This window comes from Mus caroli, unplaced genomic scaffold (assembly GCF_978045245.1).
Source record: "Mus caroli unplaced genomic scaffold, Mus_caroli_1 scaffold_3, whole genome shotgun sequence".
In the NCBI taxonomy this organism is placed as follows: domain Eukaryota; kingdom Metazoa; phylum Chordata; class Mammalia; order Rodentia; family Muridae; genus Mus; species Mus caroli.
Window position 1 is genome coordinate 51,412,695 of NW_028227258.1, and position 24,830 is coordinate 51,437,524.

The 24,830-nt window shown below is 44.9% G+C and overlaps 1 protein-coding gene, 1 non-coding gene and 1 pseudogene across 2 annotated transcripts; 2 read left to right on the plus strand and 1 right to left on the minus strand.

Moving 5' to 3' along the window:
* Nucleotides 1-5,083: 5,083 nt before the first annotated feature.
* On the minus strand, nt 5,084-5,563 carry LOC110291903 (EKC/KEOPS complex subunit Lage3 pseudogene; annotated as a pseudogene).
* Nucleotides 5,564-8,976: 3,413 nt separating this feature from the next.
* Nucleotides 8,977-13,726, plus strand: Tmem167b (transmembrane protein 167B). Its single transcript, XM_021158866.3, has 3 exons — nt 8,977-9,150; nt 11,063-11,194; nt 12,432-13,726. Exons 1-3 carry the CDS (start codon nt 9,141-9,143, stop codon nt 12,512-12,514), a joined length of 225 nt encoding a protein of 74 aa, XP_021014525.1. The 5' UTR covers nt 8,977-9,140; the 3' UTR covers nt 12,515-13,726.
* A 2,927-nt stretch (nt 13,727-16,653) lies between these two features.
* On the plus strand, nt 16,654-17,068 carry LOC115030804 (small Cajal body-specific RNA 2). Its single transcript, XR_003836377.1, has one exon.
* Nucleotides 17,069-24,830: the final 7,762 nt, after the last annotated feature.

Below are 24,830 nucleotides of genomic sequence, written 5' to 3' on the forward strand. Positions count from 1 at the left end.
TGAGTTCAAAGCCAGCCTGGTCTACAGAGTGAGTTCTAGGACAGCCAAGGCTACACAGAAAAACCCTGTCTCGAAAAACCAAAACACACAAACAAATAAAACAAAAACAAAAAGCAGAGACATTAAATGTATCAGAAAGATGGCAACACAGAAAAGGTGGAAATAGGGCATAAATAAATATGTATAAATATGTATATGTATAAATAAAAAGGAAAGGACTATAGACACTTATGCTATCAGGCTATAAACTATGAAGCATGGATAATTCAACCCTCTTAACTCAAACTCCAAAACGGAAACTGGGAAAAACAAATGAGCAGAACAGATGCAAAGCAGAGTGAACAGCCCCGTGCTTCTTCTACAAGTTTAGAGTGGACTCCAGAGTCCAGTTTAGAGTTGGAGGAAAGATGTCAAATGACAGAAAAAAACGTCTCATAGCCAGCCATTGCTGAGGGTGGACAGGGCTCAGAGGGCAAGGACCCACAGAAATTAACCAAAATGAGGACCTTTAGAAAACGGAGTAGCAATGGCTGACAATCATTTATTTGCTATACTGTCGTTTGCCAATTTTCTCTGGATTGAAATATTCCACACAGGAGGGAGAGAGAGGCTCATATCTCACATATCTGGAGGACAGAAACACATGATTTTTGAGAGCCTGACCCCAGCAACTTAAAACAGAGTCATTAACAACTCAGGGAGTCACAGCCAGTCCAGCTCCCTGCCAGCTGCATTCAGAGCTGCAGGGGCGCAGGTTTTGTGAGTTATCATCTGTGTTGCAGTGGGCTTTGCGGTGATGCAGTTGCTTTTGAGTCATCTCCATCCCTCATACGTGAGCCCTCACCCATTACTGTTAGTAATCCCAACAAAGTTCAATCAGGTTACCAGGTAAGACATTGGTGCAATTGTTACTTGGGTTTGTTCTTGGCTCCCTTTCTGACCTAATAGATATGTGTGCCTGCATAAGTGTGTGTGTGTGTGTGTGTGTGTGTGTTGCCTCCCCAGGAAAAGTGTGTCACATCTTCCTCACAAATTCTGACATTCCAGTTCCATATGTATGACCACACTCAGCTATTCACGTAACAGATTTTCAAGTTTTTTACATTCACTTGTTTGTTCCTTTGCTGTCTGTTGTGTGCATCTGTACATATGTCCGGAGGTGCTTGTGTAAATGACAATTTCCTTCCTTCCACCACCTGGATTCCAGGGCTTGAACTCAGGATGTCAACCTTGGCAGCAAGTGGTAACCACTGAGCCATCTCCCAGCCCCCGAAACAAATAATTGACAAGCAACTGCCAAATATATTCAGGATCCATAAAATGACAAATAACACAAGAGAACATTACAGCGTAGCCGGCTCATGAATTTGATGGCATATACTTTCTAAGCGTCTGTTGGGGTCAGGGAGCCGATGTCTGAGGAAGCCTCCTTGGAGTGGGCGGGAATTCAGCTAAGAGGGATGCACGGAGTGAGCTAGTAAAGAAAGAAATGCAGCGTGCTCCAGACTGGTCTTGAACTTTCCCTCCCCAGCCTTTGATCAAGGCTCCTTTCCCACTGGAATGTTTTTCTTCCTATTGAGAGAGGCTGCATGCTTTTCAGGCCCAGTGAACAGTCTGTTCTTTCATAAAGCCTTCTCTGACTGAAGGCAGTGTCTCCTTCATCCTCCTGTGGCACTTAGTTTTGGTTTTTGACAACTCTCACTTTCTGCCCCATTTCCTGCTTGTTTCTCTCTATCTGTGGCTTACCTATAAGCAGTTTCTCCTAAACCTTAAACTAATGAAAAACAGTCTGTTTCTCACCCATCTCTTGAGAAACCCCTAAGGTTAGCTTATACCTTACACTTAAAAGTCTGGAAACGAAACAAATGTGCGTAGCATCCATGAATGCCTGTTTGAAATCCCTTTTCAAATAGTTTTCATTCAAAAGAAGCTATTGTTGCACGCTGCGCCTTCGGGACTGAACTTATCCTTGGGTTAAACCAGAATGCTCTGGTCATGGTCCCCAAGACTGATTGGCATTCACCACAATGACCACAATGATTCTAACAAACAGGCTACTGTTCTGGACTGACAGGCATTTGGCAAGAACGGGCAGCTCTCCGGTGTCCGCTGAGGTGAACTGACGAAGCATGAATTGAGATGCCGCAGTCCAGTGGGGCTCTGTTTATTCCTTGAATTTGTGCTCTAAGAGCCAGAGTGACTCAGGCCTTAGCCTGACAAGAAACATGTCTGTCCGGGACAGACCGCACTGAGGCCATCCGGGTGATCCAGCAAGACAAAAGCCTAATGCTTGGGACAAAATCCTCAAAGATGGATATGGGTGGAGAGAACAGAAATTTGAGGCAATGCAGTAACAAACAGAGGGGAGCTTTGAAGCTCCACAGACCTGTCTGGACCCCAGCTACCTACAGGATCTCATTCAAGTACCTACTTTCAGACCCTCTCTTAATGTTATTTAAAAATAGTCTGCAAATATTCTACAGAATAAAAAATAATGTCACATATATAATGTATATTCTTTCACTTTTTTTTTTTTTTTTTTTTTTTTGGTTTTTTGGTTTTTGTTTTTTTTCGAGACTGGGTTTCTCTGTATAGCCCTGGCTGTCCTGGAACTCACTTTGTAGACCAGGCTGGCCTCAAACTCAGAAATCCACCTGCCTCTGCCTCCCAAGTGCTGGGATTAAAGGCATGTGTCACCACTACCCGGCATAATGTATATTCTTAAATTTGTTTATTCATCTGTCTTACCCAGTATGTTTTGTTCTCTTGGCAGGCAGGGTCTTAATTTTGTCTGCAAAATCTAACAAGCCCTCAGCATGCCATGGATACTGGTTAATACTTTTTTGGTTGATTTATTTTTTAAAAAGTTTTTTTTTTTATATGAGTATACTGTAGCTGTCTTCAGACCCACCAGAAGAGTGCATCAGATCTCATTACAGATGGTTGTGAGCCACCATGTGGTTGGTGGGAACTGAACTCAGGACCCCTGGAAGAGCAGTCAGTGTTCTTGACCACTGAGCTATCTCTCCAGACCCTGTTTGTTTGATTTTGAGACAGGGTTTCCTCCACTCACTTTGTAGACCAGGCTGGCCTCAAATTCACAGAGATCCACCTGCCTCTGCCTCCTGAGTGCTGGATTAAGGCATGCACCACCATGCCTGATTGGTAAATACTTTTGTTTTGTTTTGTTTTGTTTTGTTTTGTTTTGTTTCGAGATAGGGATCCTCTGTATAGCCCTGGCTGTCCTGTAACTCACTCTGTAGACCAGACTGGTCTCGAACTCAGAAATCTGCCTGCCTCTGCCTCCCAAGTGCTGGGATTAAAGCCATGTGCCACCACTTCCTGGCTTTGATGCAATACTTATATGGGAGAAATCAATATGTATGTATACACTTATACAGTAGAAATAGATATATATGTATAAACTGACAACATAGTTGCTTCCTGGTATGGGAAGTTTTTATTGTAGATATGAGAAAAAGAACAGCCAGAGGCATCTGGAAGAGTCCAGAGAAGAGAGAGAAAGTAGTAGACTGGACAAGGCCAGGGCTAGGGATGTGGGAGAAAGTAAAGAAAGCATCTTGAGATAGCAGGAGCAGGAACCTAAGGGGAGAATCGTGAAAAATGCTGCATTTCAAGAAGGATAAGTAGCTGTCAGGAGGGAAGCCCGGGAACTAGAGGAAGTTTAGAGTAATGGAAGAAATGAGAAGAGCTCAGATGCTAGGATGGACTTTGAACTACATAACAGGTACTATAATACTGAGGGGGCCTGGAGGCCTTCATGTGCTTTGATTGCTAGGAGATGACTCCTATTGATAGACAGTAGCCGGCTTCACAAGTTCCCGAGGAATGCTGGCTTTTACCATGCTGCTGGAAACCCTCTTAGAGTCCAGATTGAGCTCATCTATAGATATTTGGGTTACCTTTTGGAGTTTGGGGAATTTGGGCCTGACACACATACACGCGAGCGCATGCGCAGCTGGCAAGGAGATAGAAACTAGTTAGTTATTTTGAGGGTAAGAACCTGTCTAAGTCATTATTCTGTTGCTATGAAGAGACATGACCATAGCAACTTTTACAAAGGAAAAGCATGTAATTGGGGCTTTGCTTACAGTTTCAAAATCTTTGTTCATTCTCATCATGTCGGGAAGTCTGGTGGAGGGAGCATGATGGCAGACAGGCAAAGGCTAGAGAACTAAGAGTTATGCCCTGATCCATAGACTCAGAGAGAGACTGTGCCTGCGGGTGGGGCAGCTTTTTAAATCTCAAAGCCCACCCCCCAGTGACACACTTCCTCCAACAAGGCCACACCTCCTAATCCTTCTCAAACAGTGCCACTCCTTGTTGACTAAACATTCAAATACAGGAGCCTATGAGGGCCATTCTTATTCAAACCACAACAGTCACCTAGAGCAAGTAGTTTTTTTCCACATTAAGGCTCTTCTCTTAAATGAATCTCCTGCTTTGTAAACTATGCTTGAATACCTACATGAAACCAGGAGGAAATTCCTAAATACTTCATGAGTGGGCCAACTGAAGTGACCACTCGATCCCCAACACCTCATTTTAGTTTTAGCCATGATTAAAATCCTCCAGGCTAGCAGCTTGATGGCAGGTACCCCACTTCTTGGTGTTTGGCCCTGCTGTCCAGGAGCTCTGCCTTCTTTCTCTTAAGCTTCCTCTGAGAAAACTTTTAAACTCACTCTCTGTGGGCTATGAGTTCCTTTTTTTCAAATTCAAGAGAGAACAGCCTGAAGTCACTGGGCTCCTGGCACCTTAACTCCTGGACTAACACCCATCTCTGGCAAGAGACAAGGCTTCCAGCAAGCTCAAAGGTAGTACTTTCCCAATTTTTTTTTTTTAAGCTCAAATGCAGATTAGCAACATAGCTTTATTTTCTTCAGCAACCAACATTGAAACACCAGATCAAATGGCTCCTAAGTGCCTGGGGAGCAAATCAGGAAAACAATATTAGGCCCCACATTTATGTAGTAGTTACTATTTCTAGAATCTTTTCCCTAGGGAAAATTGTATTGCTTAGGAGGAGGCGGAGATAAGGTCAGACATGGGTCCCCAGCCAGGCTTAATAGGAAACTGGGGGCACAAAGAGCTGTATGGTGTTCACCACTAGGGAAAGCTGGTCAAGAAAGTTGATGATGGAAATTCGGAGGAGGCGAGAATCTTCCGCGATCCAGCGTACCTCCAGCAGGCAGCCGCTCACTTTAAGCTCCTTCCCTACCAGTCCTCGGTGTGGTTCGACATCTGGAACGAGGGACCCACAGGCGATTTCTGCCTCCAAAGAGGTCGGGAAAGGCGCGAAGAAGGCGAATCTGTGATGTCCGACTCCAGGCCTTTGGGTTAAAGGCACCGTGCTTTTGCTGGAATTTCGGGAGGCTTCCAGTGCTCTTGCAACAGGGTGAGCTCCACTGGGAATAACTGCCTTTGTGCCTGCATTACCAGGACAGCAGCGGCTAGTCTGACCATCGGCGCCATCTGCAGTGTGGCTTAAACCTGTGTGTGCTGTCTGCATGTCTGCTGCTGTTCCTCCTTTCAACCCACCTTCGCGTTACCAGCCCGCCGCCACTGCCATTGCTGCGACCCAGAACCCGCCTTCAAAATATTTTTATTGAACATAGTTTTTAGAATATATAAATCTTTCTTGCTAAATAGGATATCAAATTACGAATTTTCTATCAAAGAGACCACTGTGACTAGTAAGATGGCTCAGAAGGAAGGAGGCTTGCTCCTAAGCCTGACAACCTGAGTTTGGTCCCCAGGCCCCTCGTGGTAGAAGGAGAAAACTCACTTCTTTGAGCCATCTTCTTATCTCTACATGTTCACACTCACACACACACACACACACACACACACACACACATGCGCATACACACAGAGACACACACAGAATAAAGAAATGCAAAAGAAAAGTGATATTTGCAAGCCGTGGAGCAGAATGGGTCACCAATGGAGTTAGCAATGAGAAAAATGGATTTTGTTTACAGATGTATTAAGAAAAAGTGAGAAATAACTTCTAAGAAAGGGAGGAATGCCTTTCTTTCCTTTGACACTACTGAGGATTGAATGCAGAACTTTGAACCCATTAGGCATGTGTTCTAAGCTGAGCCACATCTCTGGCCCTTGTTTTATTGAAATGAAGTCTCACTACATGGCAAAGGCTGATCTGAAACTCACTCACTCACTCACTCACTCACCCACCCAAGTTGGTTTCCAACTTGACATTCCCCCAGCTCAGCCTGTTTTAATTTATTTTTATGTACGTGTGAGTGGTTTGTCTGCGTGTGTATTTGTGTGCCACAAGCCTGCTTGTGTGCCCGCCGAGTCCAGAACAGCAGTGTGGGGCCCATGTAGAAGAAACTCAAAGTAATAAAATTAATGTTATAGAGGACTCAATGATAGATTTCCTTCACACAAGTAGAATTTAGCTACTTTTGCCTCCAAAATAATTAAAGGTAAGTAGCATGCTAACCAGCTCTGTTAGATAAATGGAGTTTTGGATGCTAGGATATAAGTGTTTATTCATCAAGAATGACCAGCACGCATTAGATCATATCTGCCATTAGACAGATATGATCTAAGGGGGTTGCTCAAGAGGGTATCTTAGGGTCACAACCACCACTAAGTCCTCCTGGTCTGTAAATAGGTCCCTGAGTTCTTAACAAGAAAGACATAATTCTGCCAGGTAGACAAGATAACCCTGGGCAACAACTATTCAAAAAGGAACAACACTGGTATCCTTAAAATAATTCTGGCAATAGGTAATATTTTTGCTCTCCTAATCTTTTATGAGCCCAAGTGGCAAGACTCACAGTCTCCTGTTTCTGTTTAAATTGATTGAAGTGTACTTTGGGACTGGGACCCAAGATGACAGTGTTTGTGAAATGCATGCTTGTGAGATGTATAAGCCAATGTGTATATGAGTTAGTGTCTTGGTTAGAGTTTCCATTGCTGTGAAGAGACACCACGGCCAAGGCAACTCTTACAAAGGTGCTGGCTTAGAGGTTCAGAGATTCTGTCCACTATCATCATGGTTGGAAGCATGGCAGTTGTCCAGGCAGGCATGGCTCTGCATCTCGATCTGACTACAGCCAGGAGAAAGGGTCTAAAAGCCCACCCTACAGTAGCCTACCTCCTCCAACAAGGCCACACCTCCTAATAGTGCCACTCCCTGGGCCAAGCATACTGAAGCTACCAGTTAGTACAATCCTGTCAAGGCTGACTCTAATTTAGGCATTAACCACAGTCAGCCAGGCACTTTAGTACAGATCTTTGCCTTCATCTCTAAGTGTGAGGAGCAATTTTTATTATTATTTCTACAACAGGATCTCCTGGAACTAGAGGAACATATAGTTGTGAGGCATCACTTGGATGCTGGAAACCTAACGAAGGTCTTAGCAAGAGAAGCAAATGCTGCCAACCACTAAGTCATCTCTGCAGTCCTGTCTTGGTTTGTGGAATGTCCTGTGTGTATACACACATATGTAATCCAAGTGATTGTATTAGTGATTATGTTAGGGTATTCCTATATATCTTTTGGTTTTTGATGCTGTAATTTCTTAATTTTAGTATATTTTTTTCAATGACTCTTTTTTTCTTCTTCTGGGTTTTCAAGACAGGGTTTCTCTGTGTAGCCCTAGCTGTCCTGGAACTGTCTCTGTAGAACAGGCTGGCCTCGAACTCAGAAATCCGCCTGCCTCTGCCTTCCAAGTGCTGGGATTAAAGGCGTGTGCCATCACTGCCCGGCTCAAGTACTCTTTCCTACATCAAACATTGTGGCTACTCTACTAGTGGTTTCCTCCTCTTGACTGTCCATTCCAAGTCTTCTGACAGTTTTGTTCTAGGTAGCCAGGCAGTTCACAGCCAGCAGATGGCACTGTAGCAGGAATGGACAGAATTCTGAGGTTTCTGAGTGCAGCACTTTCAGTCAGACTCTAGAAAACCAGACCCAACTGTCTATAATCGAAGGTCCCAGCTTACAAAGCAGAACCTAAAGCTTTGTCTCCTGCACGCCAGCCCACCATTAGACTGTCATCATCTAGTCAAAACATCTTCAGAGAAGCCATGGTAGGGTAGATTTCTAAGGAGGCGAGGCCAGCATGACTTAAACTCTGCAGATAAAGGAAACTATCCTGGTAATTTAAGGAAAAGAAAAAGTCATTCTAACAAACAGGAAGCTGTCTGAATGCTTCTGACAACCGAAAGCCTTAGGATCGGAAGCCTGTGGCTTTTCTTATAAAGTTTCTTATTCCGTTTACGAAAGTCAGAGGCAGCTTGGCTAGATTTCCACAAGAAGCCATCTAACAAGGGCTGTCCCAGGAGCCCGAGAAACTACTGTGGTATCCCCCTCCACACTCAAACTCTCGTCGGGTTTCAGATATTACAGGACATATTACTACTGCAGAGCATAGAAGCAAAACAAAAAAACAAAACAAACAAAAGCCGTGTCCCCAAGAACAGTCCAACTATCCTGAGAGTGGTGACGTTTTCAGCTTGGTATGGTAAGATAAAGTGACCCTGCTGTAGTATACACACGTGCGCCACCTTACGTGCCATTGCTTCGCATTATAGTCTGGTTCCCAAGTGTTTTCTCTTGGAACTGTACCTGATTTCGCTACCGGTTGTCACCTAAATAAGTTGGAGGAAACGGGATGGCTTTCTTTTGTTTCTTGGTCATGAATCACTGGAACCCTAAGTTTTGTTCTCAAGTAGATACGGCGGGGAACGACATGTTCTGGCACATTGAACATGTGTCGCAGAGCAAGCCCTACAGCCTTTATTTTTCAAACACACAGTCTGGGTCCAGTCGGTCTAGTTAGACAGGGGCAAGCAGGCGGACATCCGATTGCCATGACCACAAAGGAAGCCTCGCCCACCACGCTCTCCTCCGACTACGTAGGGACGCAGACGCTACGCAGGCAGGGCGAGGCTTTGGCTCGACGATCAGCTAATTACGCCTGATTGAGTTCGCCGTTTCTCTCGCTCGGCCCTCGCGCTTGCGTACTACGGCTCGTTCCCGTCACTACGTCCCGGATCGGGAAGTGTCAAGTGGGAGCCGGGTTCCCCCGCCTTTGCAGCCGCCACAGCTGAACCCGGACCCCTCACCCAAGCCGGGCACTATCGCCATGACGAACGGTGAGAGCTGGGGGCCCGAGCGGAGGATGGCGGTAGAGGACTGGGACCAAACGTGGCGGGCGTGGCTAGACTGACGTGGCCGTTCCCCCCGCCCCCTCCCAGCCCGGCCCCCCTGGACCTTGGGGAGCCCCTAACTCCTGTCTGGGATGCTCCTTGCAGTTTCTCTTTTCTCAAGCCCATCAAGGTACCCTAGTGCCACACCTGACTTTTTCGTTATCACCCTTTACTCTCTTTTCTTTCCTAGAAGTTGGTTCTGGCCGCTGGGGAGGTCGTTCACTAAAGAATTTTGTTGTTAGTCCCCAGGGGAGAGAAGCTGTTATCCAGTTCCCTAAGGTCTCATACTTTCTGACAGTAAGCTGGTTGAAAGGACCTAGTAATGGTATCAAATCCCACCGTTTGCGGGGGAGGTGATTGTAGACAACCCCCAAAGTTTTTTTGTTTTGTTTTGTTTTGTTTTGTTAATTTAAATGACAAAAAAAAAAAAAAGCCTTCATTCGTTTGACTAAAGTCCTAGTTGGGTGGCTCCATCTGGAGCTTCTGGTTAATATCGCAAAGGGTGGATTTAGAAGCCGCCTTTTATTAGTGATGGAGCACTTGTAATTTTTCCAGGTTGCCTCAAACAATTTTATAGTCATGATTTTCAGGTTCTAGAGCATGAATTAAGACCTTTATAGTCAGTCTTACAGGAACGGAAATAAGAAAGCCTTTTCTAGGTACTATGATTGGAGAAAGTATCTCTCATAGACTTCCATACGGCTCGACACTGAAGACTGAAATGTCATTTCCTTGTGAATTTTATAGGAGCAAAAGAGCAAGACATAAAGGCATCCATAGAAACTGTCTGTGAGCTGACTGATATACTGGAACTAGCTGTGAAATAGTTTCACTGGAAGAAGTCAGTATAGTCCAGAACTGGCGGGAACCGACAGAGACCCTGATTGTGTATAATATCCATTTGAAGCTTTCTGGGTAGTCAGTCTTACCATAGTACACAAAGTTAAAGAAGGAACAGAGGAAGACATAGTGTAAACTAGGAAATAAAATATTCTGGCACAGTTGAATACTGAATAAAATCTGCCTTTATGTAATTCATTTTGCTTACTTGGGTATCACATGTAAGAAGCAGAACTAAGAGCTTTCTGTGTCACCTAAGCATCAAATACAATTTTGTTTTGTTGAGAGTGGGCTTTGCAGGTTGTATTTGGCATGCCTCTAAGCCGAGCGTTGAGTAGGAGGAGGCAGGCAGACCACAAGTTTAAGGCCAGCCCTGCCTACCCAGCAGGACGCGCTGTCTGGAGCAGAAGCAGGATATGGGCTCCCTTTTCCCTTTGTAACTTGGGCTGCGCTTAGCTAACGCCAGTGTTCCAGGGGTGCTTCGTTCTGCCTCATGGATGTCAGTGCTTCCTGTCTTCCATTTTATGCCCATCTTTTGTACTGGCAAGAATATGATTTGTAAACTGTACTGTACTTGAAATAGCAACAGAGTATAGCAAAAGTGTAGCCATATGAGGTTTAACTCTTGGAATTTCCATTAATGTTTATGGTCCGCCGTAACATATGCTTTACCAACAGATGCAGATCTGAAAATCTTGGCTAAAGACTGAGCTTTCCTGCATCAGATGAGTGATTTATATCAAGAACATATGTAAATCTGTATGCTCAGACTCCTAGGACTAGCCGAGTACTAGCCTCAGTTACTTCCAAGAGTGCCACACAAATAAACGCGTGTCTTCTAGTTTGTAGTGAGGGCGGAGGAGTGGAGTGATAAAGGGGCTTTTTACAAGCAGGTTGGGGAAACAGTGCCAAGATCATGGACCCTTCCTGTTCACCATTGGCACTGTCGTTGAGGTCTGGGCAGCATCACCTCCCTAGGCACAGCAGCATCAAAGACTCTCTCTTCTCTTTGTGACAGTGTACTCCTTGGATGGGATCCTGGTGTTTGGTTTGCTCTTTGTTTGCACCTGTGCCTACTTCAAGAAAGTACCTCGTCTCAAAACCTGGCTGCTGTCGGAGAAGAAGGGAGTGTGGGGTGTATTCTACAAAGGTAAGGCCTTATCTGCATGCAGAGAGAGAACATACGTAGCTACTTCTCAGCAACGGAGTATAGCAAAAGTGTAGCCATATGAGATTTAACTCTTGGAATTTCCATTAACATTTATGGTCCACTGTAACATACGCTTTACCAACAGATGCAGAGCTGAAAATCTTGGCTAAAGATTTTTGTGGTTCTAGAATAGAAAGCGTAGGAACAGGGTGATATTTGGACTCATGTTTACTATATGAGTGTGTTTGTGATGTGTTGTAATTATGTGGTTGCTGCTGTGTACACTTGGCTAGCTGAGCTGTGAGCTTCTGGAACTTGTCCTGCCTACTTAGCTTAGCCTACAAGTACTGAGAGCACAGGTTTGTATTACTATAGCCATATTTTACGTGGCTTCTGGGATTTTGACTCAGGTCCTCATAATCGTGTGGTAAGTGCTTTGCTTAGGGTCTGCTAATAAGATAAAGTTGAGGGAAGAGGTAAATTTTAAATTAGCCGTTACTTAAGACATACTTGTTTGTTTTACTTTCTAGGTAATTTTGGTGTTCTAGGATTAAATAAAAGACACATAACAATGCCAGGTGTGGCACATGCTTGTAGTTCCAGCTACTTGGGAAGCCAAGAAGTGAGCTTGTTCTTGGCCAATATTTGGTCTCATGGGGTGAGGTGGAGATATTTTACAAGTTAGATCATTTTAGCCTGGCCTGAAACTCCTCTTAGCAGGAAGAATAGTTTTCCACTTATTTTTATTTTTAAGAGAACTCATTGGAACCTTAACTTTTACCTTATATTTTGGGCACCTTCATCAGGAATTCTATATAAATATTTTTTAAATAGGGTAAAATAAGGACCGGCATGGTGACACATCCCTAGAATTCTATTGCATAGTGAGCCTTTATCTCTAAAAGGGTTAGGGAGGACCGGCATGACAGCACACACCTTTAATCCCAGTACTGGGAGACGGAGGCAGATAGACAGGCAGATCTCTGAGTTCAAGGACATTCTTGTTCTAGGTACAAATTGGAGGCCAGCCAGGGCTACACAGTGCCGTTCTATCTCAAAAAGGGAAAAGGCCAGGGGTAAGCAATCCATGTAGAGCCTAGAGCATAAGGGTGTCCTTTAAGAACATTTCCAGACTCTAGAAACCCGTGGTTCTCTTTAGAAATTCAGAACGTGATTTGAAAGCAGCAAGGCTTTTGTGAAGAGCCTGGTATGACGTCTCTTTCCGTTTGTCCTCTAGCTGCTGTGATTGGAACCCGGCTGCATGCTGCTGTTGCAATCGCTTGCATCGTAATGGCCTTTTACGTCCTGTTTATCAAATGAATTCCAAACCCTCCAGCTCATCAACTGCCAACCAAGGGATAAAGATGAAGAACTTGTCGGAAACCTGGACCCAGTGTAGGAGAGTTGAGCTAAAATCATCAGTGTCTCCAAGATGACACTGAAGCCTCTGCCTGCCACATGTGGGGAAAACTCATGGTCACGAACATTTTTGCTTCAGGGGATTCCAGAAAGCCAACCTTTAGATCTCTGCGTTAATCAGCCCTCAGCAGCAAGTCTGTATGTCCAGATAAACCACATCCCACATTGATATGATTATCTATCTCCTGCTTAAACACCTACGCTGGGTGGTAGCTCAGTGGTAGAGCATTTGGTTAGCATTGGCAAGGTCTTGGGTTCATTCTCCAACACTGGTAAAAACAACCTACAGCTGGCCGTCTATTTGGCTCTTTAGTCCCTCATCAGAATCTTTGAAAACTGAGGCTCACTGGGGAATGATATAGGCTTTGTTCAGACTTCCCAGAAGGTAAAGAGAGTCATTCTGCATAGCCTTGGCTGTCCTGGAACTCTCTATGGAGAGCAGGCTAGCCTCAAACTCACAGAGAGCCACCTGCCTCTGCCTTCTGAATTAGAGGCATGTGCCAGGAGATAATTTTTTAGGCTTCATTTTCTTCATTGGCTAATTTGGATCTGGATCTGGTGAACTGAAGAGAGGGAGAGGGGCTGGATGAGAACTGGGAGTTACGAAAGGCAAAACAATTGTTTGGCTGTTGGAGTGTGTTCTTTCTGTGCATCTGGGAACTTGAGAGAGGGTGGTTCTCACTGCAGAGAGAACAGATTGCCACATACTGGCAGCCTGCGGGATTTCTCAAGAGAACCTGAGTGCATAGGAAAGCCAGGGTTATCAGTAAGAAGCAGTGACAGAAGCAAGCAAGGCAGCAGTCTTCCGCTTACCAGTGTCCCCAGAGAGGACTTCACTCGACCGACTGATAGAGAAAAAGAACCAACTCTCGCAATTTCCTAAATTACCTAGTGCTAAATACTGTTACTCGGTTTTAAATACGAATGCTGGGGGAGGGGACTATTGAAAAAATCATTGATTAATAATATTTGAAGTTCTGGTAGAAGAGATAAGTAAACTAGTATATCAGTTCATATACTAGTAAGCTCATCTAGTGTCAGAATTTGCTGTGATGAAAATGTATGTAGGTGGGAGTTTTGCCATGTTATAAAAGACACAAGCTTGTTCTCTAATCTGGTCTCCAGCAATTTTTAGTTGTGTCTCTGCCAACTCTTAGTGTTGTCCATACTGCAGTATTTCACTCTCTGTTAAGACCATGAGAAACTGAAATGAGAAAAACCACTGATACTAACATTTGGTCAGCTCGTAGAATTCATTAATAAAATGAGTATGTTTCTGAGGAAAGAAAAATGAAGCTTTGCAACTGAGTGTTGAGGGCTTTACCATGGAGTGGGGGGACTCCTGAGCAGGTGATGTCAGATGACTCTGCCTTTGAAGGGACAACTTCTTCCTTCCCTCCTTACACCTGCAAAAGACTCAGTTTGTAAATGTGAAGTCTACAACAGTGGAACAAAAAGTAGGTCTAATATTATAGTACACACGAGCCACACATGCTCCGTGGAATTGTGTGTCATAAAGCTTGAAAGAACAAGTCAAAAAAGCTTGACAGAACAAGTGCAGGGCTCACTCCCAGAAGTGAAATTCGCTTTTGTCTGTACTCTGCACCAGAACAGGCTGCTGGGAAGTGCAGGTCCTGATGCAGTTGACTGCTGTGAGGGTCTGCAGCAGTGTAGAAAGTCACCAAGCACACGATGCATGTGTAAGACTCGCTAGGAATTGGTCCACAGGCTAATTGCAATGATTGCTGTTTTCTGGCCATTCCTAAGCATCGTTCCTCAGGAGAGAGAAAAGTTTAATGGGTCTGGAGAGATCTTGTGGGTGGGGGTTTGAGACCTGTTGACCAACTGGGTGTCCCTTGGGAAGTAGGCACAACACTAGCTACTTAGTATTTAATGACTTGTTTTCAAATAGGGCTGGCTTCTCTTGACTGTGCTCTAGAAAACAGCTTCACTTCTTAAACAGCTTTCATTCTGCAGCTTCCTTCGTGGATCCTCTTGGCCTAAATGTTTTTGCATTATTATATTTTGAGATGTTTTCTTATCAGAATGTATTTAAAAAGTACAGGAAGAAACAAATGGCCTATTTCATTTTTTGGCTTTATGTAATCAGGTAAATAGAAACCTGCTGTACTTATTATTTAGGCTGATGTGTTTCATTTTTTTGGCAAAGAAAAAATGGTAAATTGTTGTAGGGGAGGTCCTTCAGGGGTGGAGGTATGAGGGTAACAATATTACTTCAGATTCAGGCTGGCGTGGGCACCAACCCTGTGCACCAGGGTTAGATGAACCCAGCTCCTTTTTTATAGTGGAATCAGCACCTTTTTTATTCACCATTGTTGGCACAATCCTTGAAAATAAACTTTTTTCCCTGTGTTTTTTGCCTGCTTTGTCATGTGTGTTTATTGAACCTCAGTGCTCTCTTGGGTTCTCCCCATGCTATAGCGTGTTGGCTCACTGGAGTAAATACTGCCATTCTGGAGAGCTCTAGGACACTTAGCCAACAGGCCCATTGCTAAAAGACAGTGTCCCAGCCATGGTGGCACCCGCCTTTAATCCCAGCATTTGGAGGATCTTTGTGAGTTTGAGGTCACCCTTGTCTACAGAGTTCCAGGACAGCCAGTGCTGTTACACAGAGAAGCCCTGTCTCAACAAAACAAAACAGAAAAAAAAGTGTCATTTGGCATTTTTGGTGAAGTTCTTCTTTCTGAGGTTATCAGGTTAACCACTCAAGCCCTGAGGGAATGTCTGAGCCAATGGGATTCTGGAGCAGTGGGGGGACTTTCCTCAGTATTTGTTTATTGAAAGCCAATTAGGACTGGGATAAATACAAATTACAGCTTCAGAAATAATTTTCTACTAATGGTTATTATTATTACTTTTTACTTTGCCACCCATCACCCCTTATGGAAAAGGGACAGGAGGGGGTGGAGTATTAACGCGCTTTCTATGGTGAGGGGCACATCTGTCTAATTGTTATTTCATTCATGGAATTTGAAAGTTAGGTTTTTTGTTTTGTTTTTTAATTTGGGCCTTATCCTGGCTGGCCTGGAATTTATAGTACGTACACTAGACTAGCCTTGAACTCAAGGGGTCCAACCTCCTTCTGCTTTTCAAGTGCTGGGGCCAAAGGATTGCACCATCAAGCCTGGCAAAAAGTCAGCTATATTTTAATGGAATGAATGTAAATGAAGGCTTAGCAATATGACTGTCAGCATCAAGTTCTGGGCAACCAGGAGGCTCTGTTAGTGAGGCTAGGCTAGTTATCCGGTCCCCGTTTTACAGATACCCTGTCTCTAAGTAATCAAAAATCCTTTGACTAAATGATACTTACTGAGTGGTTATTGGGTAAAAGTGTCTGTTTTTTGTTTGTTTGTTTGTTTGTCTTCGAGACAGGGTTTCTCTGTATAGCCCTGGCTGTCCTGGAACTCACTTTGTAGACTAGGCTGGCCTTGAACTCAGAAATCCGCCTGCCTCTGCCTCCCAAGTGCTGGGATTAAAGGCATGCGCCACCACCACCCCTCTAAAGGTGCCTGTTATTTAAGCCACCAGTCCACGTTTGATTCCAATCCAAGACTCACATGGTGGAAGAAGAAACCCGACTTTAGTAAGTTTGACCTTCACCTGTGTACCATGATACACTGCTCAGACTCTGCCAATAAATAAATAAAAACACATGATAAACGATAAACGTCTGTAAGAGTGTTCCTATGATGCTCTTTACATTTTATATAAAACTAGTACATAATAAGGAAGCATGGATGTATTCCTACTTGTAATCGCAGCACGCGGAGGCTGAAGTGGGAAGGATCTTGAGTGGGATACCAGGTTGGATAACTTAGACTTTCAAACAAAATGCAACAAAATCCAAGTCTATTTATGGAAATCAAGCCTGTGTCCCCCGGGACCTCCCAGCCTTTAGGTGGCAGAAGAGAATGCTTTGGATAAACAAGGTATGCGGAAGCCGCCTGATCGCTCTGTGGTTCCTCCCAGAATCCTTTGAGGCAAGACCGAGTGTTTAAAAGAGGGTGCACGAGCCACTTCCTCGCGAGTGGGAGTGCGGCTGGGGTTGTGGATGCTAGTGTGTGGTATTGTGTGGCGTGTATGGTGCCTTTGGGCCGAGTGCGAGCATGGATATAGGAGTGTGTGTGCGCGCGACTGGGAGGTGCAAGGCGAGTGTGTGTACCCCCCACTCCCCTCCCCTCGCCTACACCTTGATCTTATTTGATCGGGTCGTGACCCCTGCCCCGCCGGGCCGCCCCGAAATGAAAAGCAGCCCTCCTGCGAAGCCCCCTCGGTGGGGCGCTGTGCAGCGAGGCCCTCTGGGCGGTGGCAGCGTCGCGGTTCCCGGGGTTCCGGGATCGGTCCTGCGGGCCCGGCGCTCAGAAGTGATGAATTGATCAGATAGACGAGGCCGGGTCCGTCCCAGCCGCTGATTACCGAGCGATTCTGATCTGAGCCCGGCCCCAGGACCCCGCCGCCGAGCCCCGGCTCAGGTCTGTAGCCTCGTGTGCTGGTGAAGCCCAAGAGGCTCAAGGTGAAAGAGCCCAGGGCAGACGTCACGCCGCCCCTTGGTGGAGGCTTTGTTCCCGCTGCAGTTTTTCTTCCCACCGTGTGTGCGCGCGCGCGTGCGTGTGTTCCCACCGTGTATGTTTGTGTGTCCTTTTAATTGTCCTTTTGGTCTGGGCTTGTTTGATCTCTCTCAAAGATTTGTTTAATGTATATGAGCATCCTGTTTTGCTGGCACACCAGAAGAGGGCATCTAGATCCCATTACAGTTAGTTGTGAGCCACCTTGTGGTTGCTGGGAATTGAACTCTTGACCTCAGGAAGAGCAGACTTTGCTTTTAACCACTGAGCCATCTTTCCAGCCCTGATCTCTTCCTACTAACAGAGTTTCACCTAGGGCTAAAAGGTACCATGCCCTGTATAGACTCTGTTGAGGAATGTGTTCGTTAGAGAGCATACATTTATAAACTACTGGATGCAGGGACTTGTTCCATATATAGGGACTTAGAATGGGCTGTGTACGATTTAAGGCTTTAAGAGTGGATGTATTGTTTTGTCTTAAGGCGAGGACTCTTTCTACCTCAGGCTGGGAACTTGGTTAGTAGCTGAGGAAAACCTTGAATTCCTGAATGCCTGCCTCTACCTCCCGGGCTGCGATTAACACATTATTTAGCCATAATAATAAAGCCACATATAGTCACTTTATTAACACATTGAGTTAAAAGAAAAAAAACTTGTGCAAGTGTGTGTGGGGGGGTGTTTGTGAGAGTATAGGTGATTGTGTGCATGTGATGGCTTGAGGTTAGCGTCATGTCTTTTCCTACACCCACTCCCTGCAACACACACATCATTTTCTGAGGCAGAACCTCTCCTTGAATGACAAGCTGGTTGTACAGGCACACACACCCCTAACCCAGAATTACAGGTGCACCCACTGGCCTTTCTATGGTTTTGGAAATTTAAGAGCCCAATCCTCACCCTTGTGGCACTTTATTCACTGAGCCACTCTCTTAGCCCTAAAATAGATTTTATTATTAGATTTTTTTTTCTTTCTCAAGACAGGGTTTCTTTATGTAGTCTTGACTGTCCCGGAACTCACTCTGTAGACCATGCTGGCCTTGAACTCCGAGCGATCTGCCTGCCTCTGCCTACCAAATGTTGGGATGATAGGTGTGTGTCACCACCACCCTAAACTAATTTTAATTGGCACACAAATGTTCTTAAGAGGTTTAAGGCACATTTGTACATTGTGTAATGTCTACATACGGGTAAAAGTACCTGTCTCAAATATCATGTGCGTGTGTGTATTTTCCATAAAGGATGCATTATTGTTTGTAATCACCTCACCTTACAATAGATTGTCAGAAGTTTTTCTGATGCACAGCAATTGGCCAACCTTTCGCCCAGACCCCATCACTATTCTCCCAGCCTCTGGTAATTTACTGTTATACCGACAACCTGTAGGAGAGCAACTTGTTTAGATTCCACATGAGTAAGAGTATGTGTTTTTCTGTGCTGGGCTTATTTAATGGTCCTCAGTTCCTGATAAATTGTGTAACAGGATGTCATTCGTCTTTTATGGGCGTATACTCTTCTGTTGTGCTGGCTAGTTTAATGTGTACAGAAGCTAGAGTCATCTGAGAGAAAGGATACCCATCTGAGAAAGTGGCCTTCAGAAGATTGGCTTATGGGAAAGCCTGTAAGGTAGTTTCTTTTTTCTTTTCTCTTTCTTTTCTCTTTTTTCTCTTTTCTCTTTTCTCTTTTCTCTTTTCTCTTTTTTCTCTTTTCTCTTTTCTCTTTTTCTCTCTTCTCTCTTCTCTCTTCCCTCTTCTTCCCTCTTCTTCCCTCTTCTTCCCTCTTCCCTCTTCCCTCTTCCCTCTTTCCCTCTTTCCCTCTTTCCCTCTTCCCCTCTTCCCCTCTTCCCCTCTTCCCCTCTTCCCTTCCCTTTTCTTTCTTTCTTTCTTTCTTTCTTTCTTTCTTTCTTTCTTTCTTTCTTTCTTTCTTTCTTTCTTTCTTTCTTTTCAGAGACAGGGTTTCTCTGAAACCCTGGCTGTCCTGGAACTTACTCTGTAAACCAGGCTGGCCTTGAACTCAGAAATCCGCCTGCCTCTACTTCCCAAGTGCTGGGATTAATGTAAGGTATTTTCTTAATTAGTGATTGATGAAGAGAGTCCAACCCAATGTGGGTGGTGCCACTCTGGGCTGGTGGTCCTGCATTCTGTAAAAAAGCAGGCTGAGCAAGTCCCTAGGCAGCACCCCTCCATGGCCTCTGCATCCACTCTTGCCTTAGGAGCCTGCCCTGTTTGATTTCTTGTCCTGAGTTCCAGTGAAGTGTGGAAATGTCAGCCAAATCTTTTCTTCCCAAGTTGCTTTGGTCCTGGTTTTTCATCAACCAAAACAATTCCTGATGAAATCCTGAGACAATTGTGTACATGTAGCACATTTTTTTCTTGCAAACATTTTTCCACTGAGCTGTTTTCCCCCCACTTTATTTGTTTCTATGTGCACACAAGTGCTTATGAAGCCCATAGCCTGTGGAAGTCATTTCTCTCCACCATGTGTGGCTCCAGGGATCAAACACAGGTTGCTGCTGGGTAATTCACCAGAGATGACTGCTTAGACGTGGGTTTAAGCCAACAGAAAGTCTTTACTAGCTGGCTAACGATGACTATGGAGGTCTGGATTCCCTTCTCAAGGTGAGCTTGTAAGCACAAACAATGTCCTGGATTGGCAGAGTTCAGTTAACAAGAACAAGTAGCCAGCTGCAGAACTACTGAAGTCACAAAGCAAGGGTAGTACATTTCGAGACTTCCCCAGAACCATGGACTTTGATAGACTAGACTGTTTGTTTCCATTGTTGGTGGGTGGTGCTGTCTACATGGGTTTTACATCCTGAATGGCACCTGTATCATGGAGTCAGTTTGTTTCCATTGTTGGTGGGTGGTGCTATCTACATGGGCTTTACATCCTGAATGGCACTTGCATCATGGAGTCAGTTGTGCAAAGATCTGGGGGCCTTGTTACAACTGCCAGGCTTGGCAGCAAGTGCTTTTACCTGTTCAACCATCTCAGCCCATGTATGATAAAACATCATTTTATCCACTCATTCATCGATGGACATTTAAATTAACTCCATTTCTTAGCTGTTGTGAATGGTGCTGCAGTAAACATGGAGAGGTGGCTATCTCTTTAAATACTGATTTCATTTTCACTGATACATAACAAGTTATAGGCCTGCGGGATGGATCCTCTGGTTTGGCTTTATTTTGAGACAAGATCTCTGTGCTGCAGGGTTGATGTAGTCCTGTCTTGGAATCCCAAGAATAACTAGGTCCTCAAGCAAGCCACCAATCCTGGCTGGATGGTTGGTTGGCTTGTTTTTCCTTTTTTGAAATAAGTTTCACTGTTCTAACCTTGGCTGGCCTGGAACTCACTATGTAGAGCCTTGAACTCAGAGATGAGCCTGCCTCTCACCCTCCCCAAGTGATGGGATGGAAGGTGTGTGCCACCAAAGATCTGATTATGAACATGCTCTTCCACCACTCCTAGATTTTATTCGGTGCTGGAAAGCCAGCCTGGAGTTTTATGCATGCTGGACAAGCACTTGACTGAGTTAACATTCCCAGACCTGCTTCTGGGACTTGGGATTTTGATGGTCTTAATCCCGTCCTAACTGAAGTGGGGTGATATCCTATGGTGGTTTCGGTCTGCACTTCTCCATGATTAGTGAGACCCATCTTTCATATACTCACTGGCCAGTTGTATGTTGTCCTATATTGCCATCTATTGCTATGATAAACACTATGACCAAAAGCGCCTGGGGAGGATAGGATTGATCTTACACTTGTAAATCATAGTGATGCCTGACAGAAGTCACAACAAAAGTCCAAGCAGAACCCTGAAGTTAGGAACTGAAGCCAAGACCATGAAGGAATGGTGCTTACGAGCTTGTTCTCCAGGTGTGCATTCAGCCACCTTTTTAAAACCTTCCAGGACTGACTGCCCAGAGGTGGCACTGCCCACAGTAGGCTGTGCCTTCGCATATCATCCTACTGGCCAGACATGCGCCTTTCATCCCAGCACTTGGAAAACACAGGTAGATGGATCGCTCTGCACTTGAAGACAGCCTAGTCTACATAGCAAGTTCCAGAGCAGCTAGAGCTACTTAATAAAAGAGACTCTGTCTCAAAAAGTAAAGTATCCTACAGATGTGTCTTATTTCTAGGTTTTTTATTCTGCCCCATGGGTCTAGGTACATTTTTGTCAATACACGCAGTTTCTATTATACATTCATGATGTATTAAGACAGGTACCACGCTGACACCATTGCATACACTAGCAAGATTTTGCTGAAAGGACCCAGATATAGCTCTCTCTTGTGAGACGAAGCCGGGGCCTAGCAAACACAGGAGTGGATGCTCACAGTCAGCTATTGGATGTATCACAGGGCTCCCAATGGAGAAGCTAGAGAAAGTACCCAAGGAGCTAAAGGGATCTGCAACCCTATAGTTGGAACAACATGATGAACTAACCAGTACCCCGGAGCTCTTGTCTCTAGCTGCATATGTATCGAAAGATGGCCTAGTTGGCCATCACTGGAAAGAGAGGCCCATTGGACTTGCAAACTTTATATGCCCCAATACAGGGGAATGCCAGGGCCAAAAGAATGGGAATGGGTGGGTAGGGAAGGAGGGAGAGTATGGGGGACTTTTGGGATAGCATTGGAAATGTAATTGAGGAAAATACGTAATAAAAAAATATTAAAAATTAAAAAAAAAAAGAAAAAACAAACAAACAAAAGACAGGTACCATAAGCTCAGGATTTAGCTATTGTGATGGTTTGTATATTCTTGGACCATTTGGAGGTGTGGCCTTGTTGGAATAGGTGTGACCTGGTTGGAGTAGGTGTGTCACTGTGGGTGTGGGCTTAAGACTCTCACCCCAGTTGCCTGGAAGTCAGTCTTCCACTGGCAGCCTTTGGATGAAGACATAGAACTCTCAGCTCTGCCTGTGCCATGCCTGCCTGGATGCTGCCATGCTCCCACCTTGATGGTAATGGACTGAACCTCTGAACCTGTAAGCCAGCCCCAACTAAATGTTGTTTTTTTTTTTTTTTTTATAAGACTTGCTTTGGTCATGGTGTCTGTTCACAGCAGTAAAACCCTAACTAAGACAGCTATGCTGTGAGTACATGAGTGCTGTGCATATATGGGTGTGAGTACATGTGTATGGAGGCCAGAAGCACTGTCTGCTTCTCTTCTTCCTCTTCTCTTTTTCATCATCTTTTGGTTTTGTCTGTTTTTTTGTTTGTTTGTTTTGTTTTGTTTTGTTTTGTTTTGTTTTGTTTTGTTTTGTTTTGTTTTGAGCCAGGGTTTCTCTTTGAAACTCTGGCTGTCCGGGTACTCACTCTGTGGACCCAGGCTGTCCTCAGACTCAGAGATGGCCTGCCTCTGCTCCCCAGTGCTGAGATAAAAAGCATGCATCTCCACACTCGACTTCTACTTGTTTAATGTCTGTGTGCCACATGTGTGTGGCGTGGAGAGTCCAGGAGGGGGTCTCAGATCCCCTGAGTTCCAACTGTCCACTGCCACATGAGTGCTGGGAATCAGACCCTGGTCCTGGGAAAGCAGCCACTGCTCTTGACCACTGAGCCATCTGTCCAGGGCCCCCTCAGCTTTTTGAATGTGAGTTCTGAGATTGAACTCAGGTCCTTGGTTTTGTAAAGCAGCTTGCTACTGAGACCTCTCTTTTTTTGTAGTTCCATGTGATAGCATTGTCTTTCCCAGGTCTATGAAGAATGCTATTATTGTTTTGATAGGGATTGCATAGACTCTGTAGAATGCTTTGGACACTTCCACAGTACCGACTCTTCCAATGCATGGACACAGGATGCCTTTGCATGAGTGTTTGCCCTTTACAGTTTCTCAGTGTTTACAGTTTTCACAATAGAGATCATTCCCATCATGGTTTAAATTTATCACAAGTGGAATTGTTTCCTTGATTTCTTGTTCACCCATTTCCTATTGGTACACAGAAAAGCTACTCCTCCCACCCCCACCCTAGCCTTCCTTACTGAAGATCAATCCAGGGCCTTGTACATATTAGGCAAGTGTTCTATCATTGAGGTATATCCCCAACCCTTTTTATTTTGAGACAAGGTCTAAAACGCCCAGGCTAGCCTGAACTCATTCTATAAACTTAATGTTGGGGTCTTGTTTTGTTTTTTGTTTTTTTTAATTTTTCAAGACAGGGTTTCTCTGTGTTCCCCTGGTTGTCCTGGAACTCACTCTGTAGACCAGGCTGGCCTCGAACTAAGAAATCTGCCTGTCAGTGCCTCCCAAGTGCTGGGATTAAAGGCGTGTGCCACCATACCTGACTTAATGTTGGGGTCTTATCCTTTGTCTTAGGGTTTCTATTGCTGTGGTAAAATACCATGACCAAAACAACTTGGGGAGGAAAGAGTTTATTCAGCTTACACTTCCTTGGCACACTGTTCATCATTGAACAGGAAGTCAGGACTGGAACTCAAGCAGGGCAGGATGCTGGAGTCAAGAGCTGATGCAGAGGCCATGGAGGGATGCTGCTTACTGCCTTACTTTCAGGCTTGCTCAGCCTGTTTGCTTCTAGAACCCAGGACCAATAGTCCAGGGATAGAGCTACCTAGGACACCTGCCATGAGCAGAGCCCTTCTCCATCAATCACCAATTAAGAAAATGTCTGAGAGCTGGATTTTATGAGTTATTTTCTCAGTTGAAGTTCCTTTCAGATGATTCTAGCTTGTGTCAAGTTGACATAAAAGCAGCCAGGACATCCTTCCTTACTGAATCTCTTCCATTTTTTTCCTGAGGGAATGTTGGATTTTATGAAATGCCTTTTTCCATCTGGTGAGATGATCAGTGAGTTTTATCTTTCAGTCTGTTAACCTGTGGCTTCCTATTTATTGGTTTTTACATATTGAACTATCGTCCTTGGTATGAACCTCATTTGATCACAGAAAATAATCCTTTTAATGAGCCATTGGGCTTGGTTACCTTGCTGAGTTTTACATTTATGTTTGTCTTATTAATGTTCCAGTGCTGTGAAGAGACACCATAACCAAGGCAACCTTTTAAAGAAAACATTTGATTGAAATGTTGCTTGAAGTTTCAGAGGGTTAGTCCATGACCATCATGATAAGGAGCAGCAGCAGGCAGGCAGGCAGGCAGGCAGGCAGGGAGGCAGAGGCAGGCAGGCAGGCAGGCAGGCAGGCAGGCAGGCAGGCAGGCAGGCAGGCAGGGAGGCAGGCAGGCAGGCAGGCAGGCAGGGAGGCAGAGGCAGGCAGAGGCAGGCAGGCAGGCAGGCAGGCAGGCAGGGAGGCAGAGGCAGGCAGGCAGGCAGGCAGGCAGGCAGGCAGGCAGGCAGGGAGGCAGGCAGGCAGGCAGGCAGGCAGAGGCAGGCAGGCAGGCATGGTGCTGGAGCACAGCTGAGAGCTTCATCAGACCCACAAGTTAGAAGCAGGGAAGAGATGAGTCTGGGCCTGGTGTGGGCTTTTGAAACCTCAAAGCCACCTCCAGGGACATGCCTCCTTCAACAAGGCCACATCTCCTAATCCTTTCAGAACAGTTCTCCAACTGGGGAACATTCAAATATGTGGGCCTAGCCGGAAGAGATGGTGCACACCTTTAATCCCAGTCTGTCTTTATTCAGACCACCATAACATTTATTATAAATAT

Coding starts and splice junctions, on each gene's coding strand:
- Tmem167b (XM_021158866.3), top strand. Junction 11,195..12,431: donor GTGGGGTGTATTCTACAAAG/GTAAGGCCTTAT, acceptor TTTGTCCTCTAG/CTGCTGTGATTGGAACCCGG.